The 16,387-nt window shown below is 38.0% G+C and overlaps 2 protein-coding genes across 3 annotated transcripts in view; both read right to left on the bottom strand.

Annotated features, from left to right (window-relative positions):
* Window positions 1–11,922, bottom strand: part of prkd2 (protein kinase D2) — a 31,866-nt gene extending 19,944 nt beyond the window's left edge. The window contains exon 1 of one of the 2 annotated variants that reach the window (XM_079481838.1): window positions 11,027–11,922. In XM_079481838.1, coding sequence (XP_079337964.1) covers window positions 11,027–11,353 — 327 coding nt within the window. In that variant the 5' untranslated portion in view covers window positions 11,354–11,922. Of the gene's footprint in view, window positions 1–3,828; window positions 3,994–11,026 lie in introns of those variants that run through there. The other variant, XM_079481839.1, reaches the window with a different exon arrangement.
* A 2,076-nt stretch (window positions 11,923–13,998) lies between these two features.
* The window catches only part of strn4 (striatin, calmodulin binding protein 4), a 16,302-nt gene continuing 13,913 nt past the window's right edge, over window positions 13,999–16,387 (bottom strand). The window contains exon 18 of the mRNA XM_079481133.1: window positions 13,999–16,387. This exon is cut by the window's right edge and continues 469 nt beyond it. The gene's annotated coding sequence lies outside the window, so the exon portion shown is untranslated.

The raw sequence follows: 16,387 nt of genomic DNA, 5'->3' as shown, positions 1-16,387 counted from the left end.
TACAGTTTTATCATTTTGTTCCTTCTCTCCGAATCAAACCGTGACTTTGTGATTGCTAAGTGCAACACTACCAGTTGATCTAAGGATAACCTACAGGGGTCCTGTATTCCATGAATGATAAAATGCTGATTCTTTGTTTATTAAGAAAACGGGTAGGGCTTTGCTGAAAAATGGGATGAAAAAAAGATTAAACTGCCTGACAGCAAATTAATCTTCAACAAAAAATATCAGCGAAGTGCATCATCACCACGACTTCCGTTCATGTATTTATTGTTGCGCATAAATAGTGTCACATACACAGTGTATGTGGTTTTCTATTGCTAGCGCTGGTGCTTTATTTCAAATGAAATTAGACTGCCTTACAAGGCCATGAATAAAACGCTGAAGTCACAAACCTACCCACGTTCACATGGTGAAAAGACACAGTGCTCTAAAGGTGATGTTCTTGGTTCATTGGTTTGAATTAAGCTGTTTAATCGTTTAAAGAAAAACGATAACTGTTCAATATATCCTTCTGCTTACCCCAAACAAATACATCTCTATAAATAGTAAACCTACAGCCATTTAATAGCTGCTGGTCGCTATGCATTCAGTATGTTTTCTTACACTTCCATCATTGATTGTGCAGTCATAAAAGAGTAAATCATACCAGGAGATTGTTTATATCACCTATTCATGTCAATGCAATATACCCGCAACAGTCGCTATTTGCACAACAACAATTTGATTACTACAACCGACCAATAAAAATCAAATAAACGACCAGGTAGGTGTAATCGTATTTAATCTTGTTCATTCTAGCAACATTTGTACCTTATATACTATAAACCAATGTCACATCTGGAAATGCACTGGACGTGTATCTGAAGGAAACATAAAGGAACATAGAGGACAGCTTAAATGCCCAGTCATACTTTAGTATGTCACTTTATAATTTGTTTTTGTTTTTTTCCATAGTCGGGTAAGTGCCATTTAGTCACAAATTCCACATAAATGAACACATGAAAATTAAAATAAAGTAACTATTTTATATTGTAGATGTATTGTATAGAGGCATCCATTTGTTGGGTATTGTTGCCTCTGGTTTCCACATTTTCATTTACAAAAGTCTCTCAAAAACTGTGTCCTTTTTCGTCACATCCATAACTCATGTTTATTTCCCTTTTAAAAATAGAATAGCTGTCTATTGGTAACAAATACATTTTCAGAGGGTTTTTATGTCACATCCATAACGCAAAATGTTACATCCATAACGCTGAAACGCCCGTATGGTGTAGTGTGTAATCTGTTTTTGTGACATTTAAAGTGAACTTTGTCATACTGCATGAACTAAGAAAACTGAGTAATGTGTGTTTCTGGTGCAAGAAAAGTCTACTCATTTAAGCTTTGAGCTGTTGCGATGAAGCAAGTGGAGATTATTGCATGTGTGAGGAACAATGCTCGACTGTTTTCAACATAGCAGTTTCCAATCAGTACTGCTTATACACTTACCATTCCACGGGAGAATTTCAACACAGTTCTTTCATCTCATACGCACTTGTTCCACTGTAAACTTAAAATATGAACCCAAGACTAGACTGTGCTGGCTGCATATTTGTAAGGAATTAGAGGTCAGGCATGCAAATGTTTATAAAGACTTACAAACAGTACTGACAGTGTCACATGCACATTATAATAGAATTAAACACGAAAACAAATCCATTGAACACAATTCTTGACTTCCACTGTCATAACTAAACACATTTAAGAATTTCCCAGGGTTCTTGGCAGACACTCACGTTGAAAGAACCGCTGCCATGGCAATTACGGCGTAAAGACGTCAACATGAACACTCATTAGCACCCGACAACCACTTGGCCTATAGAGGGAATTTCACAGGCCTTTGTGTTTCTGCGTGATGGAACAATTCTTCAGCGTGTTATCTATTTTTGGAGCACGTAATGTCTTCGTGCTGCAAGCTGGGAGATATATCAGAAATGCCAACAGTCCTTAGTCCCTGAGGCATGACCTAACAACCTGTGTGACAGGGCTGAAAGAAGAATTCCCCGTCTGTATTTTACACTGTGCGGTAATGATGTCAGTAGATGATTCACATCAAATGCAACATTGACATCATACGCTCTGTACAATAGGCTAAAAGACAAAAAAGGAACTATTATGTCCGGTTTAATTCACTGAATACTCACGCATTCTTTAGTCCCCCACCCCGTTCGTCTTGTGTTCGCTAGATAATCCCTGCATGGGACTTTAAAATGCTTAAAGCTAAACAAGTTCAGTGTTATGTGAACTAAAATCTAAAAACTCGGCCTGGTCAAGTTGACATCGGTATACTACTTGACAACAGAATGGCAGATTTAACACTCTGACGGCAAAATTAAAGTTTATATATTGAACTTGCTGACAAAACAGATGTGTGCAATTCATGCATTCTCAATTTTCTTCAAAAGAGAAAAGAAAATCTCCATTGAAATGCTCTCTAGAATTACCATCGTATCATTCTATGTGCAACAAATACAATCGCATGTCAATTTGTAACGATTTCACAGAATATATTTTTCGTATGAATTTTAACATTTTTGTATAATCAACCTTTACAACAGTGAGGTTTAGGTTCATTATTACTTTTTCTAATACCTTATGTTTTTATGATTCGGTTTGTACAAATTAATTCGAAAATATTTATTGACAAATAAGTTAACCACCTCGTAATAAACTAGCAAAACTAGTAGGTCATCGTGGAATAAAAATGAAAAAATGTTGGCTGACAGAGATCTGCCATCTAGAGCTTTTAAATGAATAATCGCATCTAGAATGAAAGTTTGTATTTACATTAAAATATGTTTGCATTTTTAAACACATACACATACATTTACAAGTATTTAGGAAAAATATTAAACAAATTAATGTTTATATATATATTTATATATACTGTGTATATATATATATATATATATATATATATATATATTATTTATAAATATATACATGCAGACATTTCCTAAATATATGTTTACATTTATGCATTTATAAATAAATAAAAATATGCATAGTACACAAACATGTATTATTTGACAACCTTTTCTCTGGATGCGATTAATCACGATTAATCATTTAACAGCCCTAATGCTACCACAACTAAAACTCTGGATTTTTATTATTATGTGTGCCAGGCCAGTAGATAATGACCTAACTTTGTAAAGAAACACATAATGATGTCACAGTCATGTTTACACACATTCGTGGTTTTTTAGTTTACACAGAGACAAACAGCAGTCTGTCCAAAAACTCGGACCCGTTTCAAAAGTTTGTATATTCAGGACCCCAAAGTGCTGTTGTCATGTGCAGTAAGTAAATAGCTAAAATGCATAAAACATTTTACATTTTTAATGCAAACTAAAGGGTATTGGGTAAAGAAAAAGATCAGATTTTCATTCATTCCACCAACTTTCTTTTTTTTTTCACAGAAAATATATCAACACAGAAATGAAAATTGCATTTCCAAGCAACAATATTACGTTTTAATTACAAGAATAAGCACTAAGCAAAACCACAGCTGATCACCGGTCCAACTTGTCTTTTAACCCTTTGTCCATTGTCCATTTAGAAAAAACAACTAGGCCACATCAAAGCGACTGCTTTCAATTTAAGATTCCACGAACAATGAGCAGAAAAGTCGCAGAAAAACTGGAAGTAATCTCACAAATGATTTCTAAACAATGATTAGATTCATTCACTTTCACAATATCACCGTATTCACTTTATAGAGCACTCAGACCTTCTCACGTGCTCAAGTTAACAGGACAAGGCAAAACAATAGCATCAACGAACCACTGTTGGATCACCCCACCCTCCAGCTTTGCTCCCAATTGTCAGGAAGCCTGTCAGACGCGGTAAACTATAGTGATGCTTCTGTAGATTATCCGGGTTAAGAGCCTGACTTCCTGTTTGTGTCAGAGCGGCGAGGGAAAAGCTTGCGGAGGAAAGTCTTTTTCTTTGTCTAATGCTCTTGCGTCAGCGGCGTGCAATCGCAGGTATATTGTATGTGTGCTTTCTCCTGAGTCACAATCATATATGTGAAGCAAAGGTGAAGGTCTGTGTCATGGAAAACAGTGCAAAGGCCAAATTCTTATTCCACACATGGCAGGGCTAGGACCGGTTAAACAGACTGGAAGATTGCAACAATACAAATGACTTTAAACAAAAACTGACATACTTTTTAACAAATATAAATTAAAATGATAAATGCTATCCAACCTTTGTGCTAAAATATACAGAACATTATTATGTAATTGTTTATTTTCTTTTATTATTGTTATTTTTAAGCCATCTGTTACGTAAACTCTTCTCTAGGACGTGAGCATTTTTCAACTTTTATGGCCACAATAGTAGAGAGAGGACAGAAAACGAATGCACTTTTATACTTTAACAGAAATGGCAGCAGAGAGGCAAATGCAACGTATTGCAACATTAACTTTAAACCCTCAGGTACAGCGTGGTCATCCCATAGACATCCAGTTCATGTTTCACTGTAAACATTTGTTTTTTCTTGGTCTCACTGTAACCCAAGTATTTGTTCAAGTTATTTAACCATTTTCATTAGCCGTGAATTGTGCATGAGAAAATCTAAACACAGACACAAAACTGCGAGTCTGAAACGTGTATAGAAACAGTCTACCTCCTGAGCTCAGCATGTTGGTTAAGATGCAGAACTTGTGTGCTGTGGTCACACACATGCAGAGATTTCATTGGGCTCTCTGGATTGACTGCACTTGTGGGATTTTTTCACACACGAGCTGCCCGGGGCCGAGGCAAGGAACAAAGCAGGCCTTATTAATTCAAGCGAATGGTAACACGAGAGCCATGGCTGGTAAGCAAGGGGTGGGCGGATGGGGACCCGGTGAGGAGAATTAAGGGAGTGTGCACTGTACCGTACTGAAATGAGCTTTTGTGACTAAGTCGTCAGGGTGATGGGACAGGTAAGCCAATAGGAATGCAACAGCTATCTGAAGGGCCTCCAACCATAGCCAGTACTGTGTTTTAACAGAACGAGAGAGAGGAGGAGAGATTACTTATTTTAAGGGTAATTTGTAAGGTTTTCCAGTCAGACTTATTAAAAACAAGTAGTCATTGGCGTTTTGTTAAGAGGTTTTTAATGGCCGATATTAAGAAAGTAAAATATAGCGGCTGATGCAGATAATTAAAAAAATCCAAATATCGGCCGGTAGCTTATGGAGAATGTAGTGCTGACGTCATGCCGTGTTGCATGCTGGGTTTTGCAGCCATATTTGTAGGTGGCAGCGGCTCTTTTCTGCTAGTGAGTTGAGTTCAATGTTGTTCCGTTTGACTAAAAAGGCATTAACATGGTGGGTCGGTTGTGCTGTGTTATAAAATGGCAACAGCAAGGCGCACAGTCATATAGGACAGAAACAAGACAACGCAATACGATTTTTCTGTTTTCCGACTAGTAAACAACGCAAAGGAAATCACATCGAGGATCATGTATCAATCACTAGTAAACAACCTCCGAAGACGGCGCCCCCCCTCCAGCATGCAACGTGCCGTCACGTCGATTGACAAGCTCTATATCAGACACGGCAATATCGGTCTATCAATTAAAAACATACCATGTAATACTACATACTTTTTGGTATTTTTCTGTGAAGGACTGAAACACTCACACATTTACATTCATTTAGCAGATGCTGTTAACCTAAGTGACTTCAAATGAGAGGACACACACATCTGAAAGCAGATTTCTCCCTGAGATCATGTGTTATCCCGCTGTGGTAACCCACATATGTTTCTTTCTGGAGAAACGCTTGCACACGGACACAAACTGCTCCACCTTCCCCAAATTCGCATGCACACTCCACCCACACTTAACGTTCACACCATCCCACGTAATAGTCATCTCAGGCAACACGCGAGCCACCAATTTGAGCTCTTTTCCCGGCAAAACTAATCTGTTTTGATTTGAGTTACCAAATGACATCATCTTTTTAGCCTAAAGAAACCCATTTCAAACCACGGTGGGTCTGAAAAGAATAAACTCCTAACAAGATTAATTACATACCGATTTACACACAGCATGGCGGTAAACACACATTTCAAATCCAAACGGGGTGCCAGCTTTGGAATGAAGGACTGTGTGTTTGAACTGAACTGAGCACTAATAGCTAGGTGTGACGGTTGCTATTTAAAACTGAGACTTGAAAAACTTGATGTTACCAAAGCCCCTTTAAAAGGAAACCCTGCCACCATTAGGCAAAAAAGCGTAACGCTAATGCTAAAAAAACTAGTAAGAATCTTTTTGTGTAAATTTGCATAGCCTACAGTTTTTGTAAGTAAAATGTACTTTTAAAAACTGTGTGCACAACAAAAAATGTAAATCCTATAGTAGGTTTCATCTTAAAAACATAAACGTTACTTCGAATGCACACTTTTGTGACCCCAACTGAACTTCCGGTACACATTCACAAACAATAGAGTGCCTGTAGATTATTTCTGATAACAATCAAAAGAAACCGAGAAGAACCGTTACTTGGCTAAACATGTCTCTCCAATGTTTTGAATTTAGACTGAGATACCAAGCTCAACCGCTAGATTTCAATGGACAATAGACTACTCTTCGTTTAAATGCGTCCAAACTACAGGACCCATTTAACAAATCGTTTATTTAACACAATTATAATAATACAAATTAAGATAAACATAAATAAAATTTTATAGAAATAGTTATATCATTAGACACTAGCCGAACACAAACCGGAAGTTGACTGGGGGTCACGCGTGCGCACGTCCGATTAAACAGTCTATAGTTGTTTTTTACAGTGTGGAGGCATTGCAAACATTGCAGCTGAGTGGCATGGCTTAAACAGACTTTGCCTAGAAGAAACCATCCAACTCAAACAACAACGCAGAAAATCTAGCAACATGCTAAAAACTGTTCAGAATTGCAAAGTATGATGACATACACATACGTCTGTGATCTGTAAAAATACGCAGGGAGACCACAGTTGTTTTGCACACAACACTTTGGGTGAGCCACACTGACCAGGGTAACAAAAAACATCTGTGACCTCATAATTGAGCGCCCAAGAATAGGCACACCCCCATGTAACTTCCCACAAGACAAAAACTAAAGTATGTCTTTTGTCCCGAACCGGTTTGTTTTGTCTTTTTGAACTCACCCGGGGAACCTCAGACATTATAGCATTTTCGTCATCACTCTTACAACTACGTGTTTTGGTCCTGTCAGGTTACAATGATGGTATTAGATTTTAAAACCACAGTGCTTTGATGTAGACAATTATTTGTATTATATTCAAACGACTGAAAATGGCATATTCACCAACTGGTGTATTTACACAGTGTGTCACAGTGTGAATAAATACACCAGAATCAGTTGATCACAGAATCACAATGATTTTTTAAATCAAACAAAATTCACTGTAGCTCAAATGAAAGAAGTTATCATTCATAGCTATCTTGTGCATTAAGATAAAATGCAAAACTACTCTCAGATCAGCTATTAAGACAATATCCCTCACAAAACGTGTGTCTTTTCTCACTACATGTATGTCAGTCTCTTCCTGCTGATAGCCAAACACGTGCATGTGTTTGTTTTGCATAGCCAAATGGTGACTAGCATACATCGTTAAATTAGTCAGGAAATACGGTCCTTCCATGCAAAGACTTTCTGAAGCCATGCAAATGTTCAGGACAGTTGTACGGTTCAGAACTACCCCACCTTTCCCATATAGCAGTCATATTTATCACAAAACAAATGAGTTGTGATTTTAAGCCAGCTCTTGCTTCTTCAACAAGAGTGTCCTGAAAAATTTTCAGGACCTGGAAACACCCTCTGATATGTGACCTCTTTAACCTGTAGGGTTTGGAATGGATATAGTTCGTGGTGGAATTGAGATGGCCATGACCTCATTTTGCCGTCTTGGTACAAACTTTATAGAATTTCTGTATCTATGAGTTACTTTGAATCTTTGTATCTCATTAAGGTATCAAAGAATGTCACACTTTATATTTAAAATAAACATCATCTTTATTATATGAATTCCCAAACTCATGCCATTGGTTAAGTAATTGTTACTGTGTTACTGTAACCGATTGATGGTTTGACAGTACCACAATGTGTAAACTTCTTTGTTTTAAGTTGGAAAATCAATTTACAAATGGCTTAAGTGTTGTATCTGCATATCGGGTCAGTTCACCCCAAATCAAATTCTGTCATCATTTCCAAATCTGTAAAAATGTCTTTGTTCGAATGAACCAGAAAGATATTTGGAAGAATGCTTTAAACCAAACAGTTCTTGGACCGCATTGACTACCATAGTAAGGAATATTATGATGGTAGTCATAAATGCCCCAGAACTGTTTGCTGTCCTACATTCTTCAAAATATCTTCTTTTGTATTCAACAGAAAAAAAGACATTTATAAAGCAATGTTTCCTACTATGGCAGTTAATGGTGGCCAAGAACTGTTTGCTATCTTAAATTCCTCAAAATATCTTTCTGTGTGTTCATTAGAAAAAAAAATATTGTTCAGGTTTGGAACAACTCCAGGGTGATTAAAAGATGACAGAATTTTCATTTTTGGGTGAACTGTTCCTTGGATAAGAGAAAGCATTTAATATAAAGTCAAAGCTATGGTTTTACTTGCTCTTTTGTCATTTAAATTTGCAATATGCACACATTTTGGGTGATACCTCATGTTACTCATCCCCAACAATCCGTTTCATTTTCATCTTGTTACATTTACACAACTGTATTGTAGCTAAACACATTTAAAACCGCACTTAACACATTATGTGGAAAACTGGTAACATAGTAATGAGTCTTGCCTAAAACAAGACTCGACATGCACTTTGACCCACACCCTGTGTTAATGTTATGGAAACCGTGTGACAAATAAGTAAATGACTGAGACAGATTTAACCGATAGAGATGTTTAAAATCTGCTTGAAAATAATCCAGTACACCTTCTAACAAAGCTATTTTAAATTTATAAAGACCCTAATAAAAAATGAACAACCACAGTGTTCTGCTGACAGAGGAAGTTTGGGTGGGTCATATTGAAGGGATCGTGATCAAGATGCCCGACATTTAATTCAATTACTGTAAGACTACCTTCCCATGAAACTCCTTACTAGCCTTGCTGCTCGAACTTCTGAAAAAAAGTAAAAACAGGCAATAGGAGATGGGGATGTGTGTTTTGTTGACGTGCAAAGATGCGGCATTGTCTGTAAATCTGCAATGAGAACACAAACTTCTGGAGGAAGCCCCAGGGAGCAGTCCAGAGGCAGAGGACACACCATGGCTTCCCACTTTGGGAGGAAACAGGCTCCATTTCCTTCTCTTTATCCTACCGACAATAGCTTGCTTATGTGCTCGACCAGCAGGGGAAAAAGGCAGGCAGAAGAACAACAACAGGGACAACCGAATCAATAGCGACTGTCCTTGCCTTGTACTCTTAACCCGGTCCTACAACCTTTTGCATCAACTCTACTCTGATGACTTAAATCAGAGTTTGTTCAATTATGGTTGGAGCTAAACTTAGTATGAAATGGAAAAAGCCAGCTGTAGCTTATTTTCTGCATCATATAGACTCTTTAGAAGTTAAAGGAAAAGAAAACCGATCCTTGAAGAATACAAATTGAGTCTTAGTGGGAGGATAAACATGCTGCCACATTACCTTCCAAGTGAATGGAAAACAGTGTGTGTGGAACAGAAGAAGCCGTTTGAATAAACAGAGAGGGAACACTGTGACTCACTCTGCCTGAAGCCAAGGAGAGATGAGGGAAAGAGAGACAGAAGGTAGCACAAGCCAAAATCCAAACTCACAAAGGTCCCGACCCAGAGGACACAACAAAGGACTTGTTGTGATCAACCGATTTGTAGGTCAAAGTAAAAGGTGTAGTCACTTATAACCAGTTATACCCATTAAAGATCCAAATCTCATTTTTCCTTTACAGAACAGCAACAGAGCTGTTTAAACACAGAGCCTGTACAAATAAACAGGAGTGGACCAGCAAGATCCAGAGAAAGTTCCTTTTCCTTTCATAAGGAAACATGAACTAAGTCAGAGCTCTGTTCTAATGGGGATTGGTAAAAAACATGATTACTGGTGTTGTGGTATTTTATCAACGCTTTCCACAAACTTTCCCAAAAACTGCTTTTAGCCTTGTCCTGGCCACTGCCCAGAGCATGGAAATCTCATAATCAAATAATGTTGCAGTTGGATTGGCTGATAAAATTATAGTTGTTCTGTACTATTGCAGATTTGAGGTACAGATGGTTACAATGGGCGGCCTGTTATTTGGAAACAGATTCTGGTTTTGTGTTGGACTGCATCATAAAGTGTTTTTGATTTTCCATTATGGTATAAAGTGTTTCCTAGCAATGCCTTTTGCAGTTTAATGGACTTTGCTTTGGACTCATATTTACATACTTTTCCCTGCCAGTGCTTTATCCTCTGTAAATTTAACCCAAACCTTGGTATCATGAGTAAAGTAATGCTGAATTTCTTTAAACCATTCCAAGTTTTCCAAGAACTCGAATAGTGGTTCCTTCATTGGGGCAATGTTCAGAAAACAGTGTGTTGACAAGATGTGTTGCCAAACTGCTGACTTTGGGCCACAAGTAGTAATGTTTCATCACTGCATTCTGTATACATTACATATCTGTGTTAAATGTGTTTGTTAGTTTTACAAAATACATTTTGTGTCATGCATTATAAAAGGGGCACTACTGTAAAGAAAACCCTTTTAACTTCATTCAAATGATTAAATGTCAAATGAACAGCTTCTTGTCTGAGTGGCTTCATTAGAACAGATCCAAAAGTTAATTCTGTATTTTGTTTCAGACTATTCTAAACCAACACCCTGCAAACTCAATACAGAAACTATAAATGAGACAGAGAATGTGTTCCTTCCAAACTTCCGTTTGCGCTGTGCAAAGCTGCTAGTGCAAACAGCAACCATCAAAGCAGAATCCATAGAGTGGCACTTACCTTCTGATCCACGATCGAGCATGCAATTTGTTTAATATAAGCCAGGTCTGCAGACTGGGGAAGAAGTACAGATTCTCTTGTCAGCCCGATCTGTATGATGAAGGAGACACCGGCTGGTACCGGAGGGCCAGACAGCATAGCAGAAGCCCCGCCAGGCCCCGGGGCCACCCCCAAGTCCACAGGAGGGAATCCTGGGGTTTGGGATGCAGGGACAGAAAATGGGGTACCATGTTGCATCACCACCGACCCTGGAGGAGACGGGCCACCCGGGGGGAAGAATACTTGGGAAATGGGCACCGCTGACATGAAGGGACTGACGTTGGCCATGCTGAAGAGTAACCAAGTCAAAGACTGTCAACGGAGAGGTAAGACTGGGTGGTGTGAGGCAACAACACACCAGCACACGCTCACTCATCAATGGTGGCTGTCTGTGTTGTGTAGCCCGTGTCCCTTAGAGCTTAAAAAAACAGATCCCTTTCCAGGAAGTGGATCTTCTTTCTTGTCTTGTCTGTCACGGAAAGCACTGTGGTGTTTTCATTCCAGAGGGGAGCAGGTGAGAAAAGCGGATAAGTGAAGTTTAGCCTTCAAACTGAGAGCGGCCCCCACCTCCTCCTCGACCTCCTCCTGTTGCTTCCTGTTCTCACTCGACTCCAAAGCTGCTCTGAAGAGGAAAACGTCCAAACTTTTAAGGAAACACCGTGGAGAAAAAGTAAGTAAAATAAAGAAGCAAGCTTCAAGATTGTCCGTTCATGATGGCTTCCAAGTTCAGAAAATAAACAGGAGCCGGAGAGCGCCCATGGTTAGGCTTGCTTTGCAAGTCAGGCTGTGTTTCAGTTTCTTGTCAGGTCGAGCTGTTTCTGCCGTGTCTCAGTAAGAAAACTACCAAGGACACTCCCTCTCACCCCTGTCTCCACCTCCCTACTGTCAGTACCTCCCAGAGCTCAGAAGGAAGTGGTGTGATTGACAGTTCTCTCGACCTATCAGCCGTAGAGATGGCTGTAAAGAGGAGCTATGAGATCATCTCTGTGCCCTGCAGTCTCCTCCCAGTCCCACATACCCCTTCCTCCCTCAAGTTTTATGTGTCTTTGTGCAATAGTTTGCCTTGTTTACACCCCCACCCTGGAACAACTTTGTCGTCCTGGAGGCTCCACAGTCACACTCCTTTTCGAATCTCTTTATCCCCAATCTGCAATTCTGTCCCACATGAGAACTACATACCAGACCTGCGGTGCGTGAACACGCCTAGATATTCAGTTATTTTAACGTTTAAAAATAGGGAGTAATGCATTGTTGGCCCTTGAATGGATTAAGGGAGTGTCAGATCACAAACAGCAGAGATTAATCTTGCATTTGACAACACTAAACTAAACAAATCACCAAATTAAATGGGTTTTCTAAATAGAGAGATTTCAATTTCATTTAAATATAAAACAAATACTATGAACAGTTAACAAAGGTTATATCATACTTTCCTATTAATACTCATTCCTTAAATGAACAGCTCATAGTTTTATGTGATATTTTTCATTTATGACATTTAAAATTAAAGGGGTGGATTTTCAGACCCATATATACATGTTTTTGAGATACTGGTCAGTTTTATAAACACGGGCATCAGTAACATGTACTGTATATTGGTAGTTGACAAATATACCGTACTGAGGAGTCCTGCAGTATGACAAGAAAAATTTGTAAAACAAGCTGTTGAAAATAATATATTATTTTATATTATTAATATTTATAATATAAAAAAGCATAAGAGAGATTTATCTTTATTGTCAGTTTCTAATCTTTTTCTGTCACACCATAGGACACATGTGCGGTTTATTTGTCAACTAAACCCAAATTCAGTTGTTTCCTCTATCTAACAATAAAACTTTAATAGAAAGCATTTTTGCAGCTTATTTGAGTTGATAAAATCCTGAAAAGTACACTGTACAAAGTACACTTAAAGGGATAGTTCACCCAATAATGAACATTCTTTAATCATTTATTCACCCTCTTGTTATTTTAACCTGTATGATTTTCATCTCAGAACACAAAAGTATATCATTTGAAGAATGTTGGTATTCAAACAACATTGACCCCTTTGTATGGACAGAAAACTACAGAGACATATTCCTCAAAATATTTTCTTTTGTGTTCTACAGAAGAAATTCTCATATACAGGCTTTAAACAAAATGGGGGTGAATAAATTATAGCATTTTTCTTTGTTTGTTTATTTAAAATTTCACAAGACAGGATATTTCCACACAAGACCCTGGAATGAGTCGAACATATACATGCACCAAAACAAACATTTACTTGTATACAAGGCATATATTAGTAATACAAACGTAATAAATTAATATACAAGCAAAAGTAAAATGTAAACTAAAAATATGTAAATATAAACACAAAGATACACAGCAGAAACATTCTGCAACCAAATTTTTATTTAGTTAACCGTTTTAGAGCACAGGGAATAAAGGAGAGTTCATGTCATTTACTCCTGGATACAGCAAATGTCTTGTGCTGCCGTAGAGAATAGATAGGTGTTGGGGCCACAGGGAGAAAACAATGCAGCGGTGATGAACAGTCCCTGAGTATTCTAGTAAAAGTGCGTATGGTGGCTTCATCACGCCTCTCGCTCAATGTTGGAAAAGTTGAAGTTCGCTTTTGAATTCTCTCTTACTCCTTGGAGAGACCTTCAGGTAGTCCATCCCATACTGAGCTAAATAAATCTGGGATCCCCTTACCTTCTGTAGAATCACACCACCTAGATTTGTGGCCAAATGTGATGCCCAGCCAAACACTGGAACATTACTGACTTTATAACATATTTAAAGATGTATTCATAAATATTATATGCATGTATTGTTTTGAGGGTAAACTCAAGTTTATCTTTGGGAAGAATTTAGAGAGTCAAAAGAGTCAAGGAGAGTAACTAAACAAGAGGAATATATAACAAATACAAAATACACTAAAATATGATTACATTTCAAATGTGTTTTATTTTCTGTGAGCTTTTTGTCTTTCTATGCATTTTTTACATTCAAATAGTTTATAATAAATAGTTTGCATTTTTTACTAAATAATTTTATCCAATAAAAACCTTATCGTTTTTGTTGATTTTGCACCTAACACCTCATACTCTGATGGTTCAAAGAAACCTGCAGTACAAATATTCCCCCGGGGACATCAATTTTGGCCAATACCGTATATATTAGATGCCAAATGTGCTGATCATTTGGTCCTCTTAGTTAAACGTTCCACATACACTTCCTCATATAGCCACAGTAGCAGGATTCACACCAGAATATAATCTCTGTACAAAACCATTTTTATTTAGTTGTTTTTGTATTTTTTATGACTTACAACAAGACCTTCAAAGTAAATAAAAAAAAGAAAGAAAACGAAAAGTCAACAGAAATAATGATGAAATTCGATAGGAGCTATAGAAAGCAGTTTAAAAATATGTATAATAAAACAAAATAAATAAAAGGCTGGTCTTTCATCCCTTGTAGTTAGAGGACATTGTTTGAATACAGCTTAATATGATGTACAAAATATCACACAGTGATAAATTGCTAATAAAAAATAAAAACACGTAACAAAAAGTATTTTTACCTTGGCTGTGGACTGAAAGTTTTTTATAAACTCGTTTTTTTAGGCTTTTTCACAATCACAAGCAAGTCTCAAGCCTATAGCAGAAAAGGTACTACTGTCATCGTACACCTTATTACTAGTAATCATAATCATCATAATATGTCTAGTAAATAAAAGCATATAAGTGATAAAATTAGAAACTTACAATTTGCATTGGCAGCTTGTCAAAGATATGAACAGTATCGGTTTCTTTCGTTCTTTTTACACAGATTTGCATCTTCTCTCGGTAAGGAATGTGTTCTGTCTGAATTTCAAGACCCTCGTTGCATGGAGGGCTTAGGAAACAGGAGTACAGACGAGATGGCTGAACTCATCTACACACCCATGTGATCGGCATTCTTTGGAAGAGAACGTAACCATGATGTAGCGTAGCATAAAACCGTTAGTATGCGAAAGCTTTGAGGAAAGAGGTAACCAGCAAAGGAGTATGGGATTCGTTTGCATGTGAATCTGTGGTTTACATTCATGATCTTAGTACCACCCAAGGGACACAAAAAACATACCCATGTCAATTTTTCATAGACGGGCTACCTTTCAAAACCAAGCCAGTTTATTGAGCTGAAAATACCCAAGTGGTAAGCGCTGGATAGATAGAGTGGATGTAGATGGAGGACTGAGTGGACTTTATGGCCCTCGACCCAACACTCTTTCCATCACTTCTGACCTGCCTTCCAGCTATCCGTCTACGACCACGGAAAACCAGTAAAAGCTCAAAATAAACCCAGCAAAACGGAAACCGGCTAACGTGTTGAGACCTTTGATCCCCAGAATTGAGGGAACCGAAGATCAGATTTACGTCCTTTAAACGCTTTCCATCTCACCTGCTTACAGCCACACAGACTTCTTTGAATGATCCCACAGACTTTTATTAAAGCACTGTTATCTCTTGGTTAGCAAAAGGAACCCATTTGAGCATTACTTTAAATCTTTTTTCCCAATCTACCCTCTTATCTCGCCTATCAAATTCATGTCCCTCGGGTTTTGGTGTTGTGCCTTTATCCCTCGGTTATTCAACGGACAACAGGCTTTACTTATTTTCTTATCACGCACAGTCTATCTGAGTTTCTGTCTGGCAGCACTCCCAGAATACTGACAGACAAGCTTCTCACCACGGACACCTCTCAAAGGATCACATGTTGTTCACTTCTCTGCGAAACGGGAAGATCACAGATGTCCAAAATCTCTGCAGATACAGGATGCTCATTTTACAATGCAGCTGGATTGACAAACTGAAATTGTAGCTGGTTGCAATTTAGATCCTCTGGTGTGAATCTGACTTTACCCCTTAAAAACACCCTGACGAAAAATGCAAACAAACACCAGGACAAATTTCCCATTTCCCAACACCAAGATTGATCCGTTACGATCAAGTCCCTGATTCTGAGGAAATCTTAGCACCGTGACTGTAAGACAGTGTGCTATGTACAGCACGTTCTGCTTACATACAGAACTCCTGCGCATCCAACCGCAGATCCTGTTGGACACCAAACTTTATAAATATACAACTCGAACAGATATGAACGATGAAGAGCGATTTGGAAATGTCACAAACGCTTATGTTTGGTTTTTAAAAGAAATGCAGGAGAAGTGTCTATGAAAGCTGAAATGCTAACGCTCTTAGCAGTGACGCTAAAGGTAACGCTGTGCAGCTAAAATGCAACAACAAAAAAACTCGGGTCTTTGGAATGAAATGCATTGATCGTGTTACCAGG

Source organism: Barbatula barbatula, assembly GCF_947034865.1.
Source record: "Barbatula barbatula genome assembly, chromosome: 19".
Taxonomy (NCBI): domain Eukaryota; kingdom Metazoa; phylum Chordata; class Actinopteri; order Cypriniformes; family Nemacheilidae; genus Barbatula; species Barbatula barbatula.
Note: the sequence above shows the minus strand (reverse complement) of the source record. Positions and strands in the feature narration are given on the sequence as shown.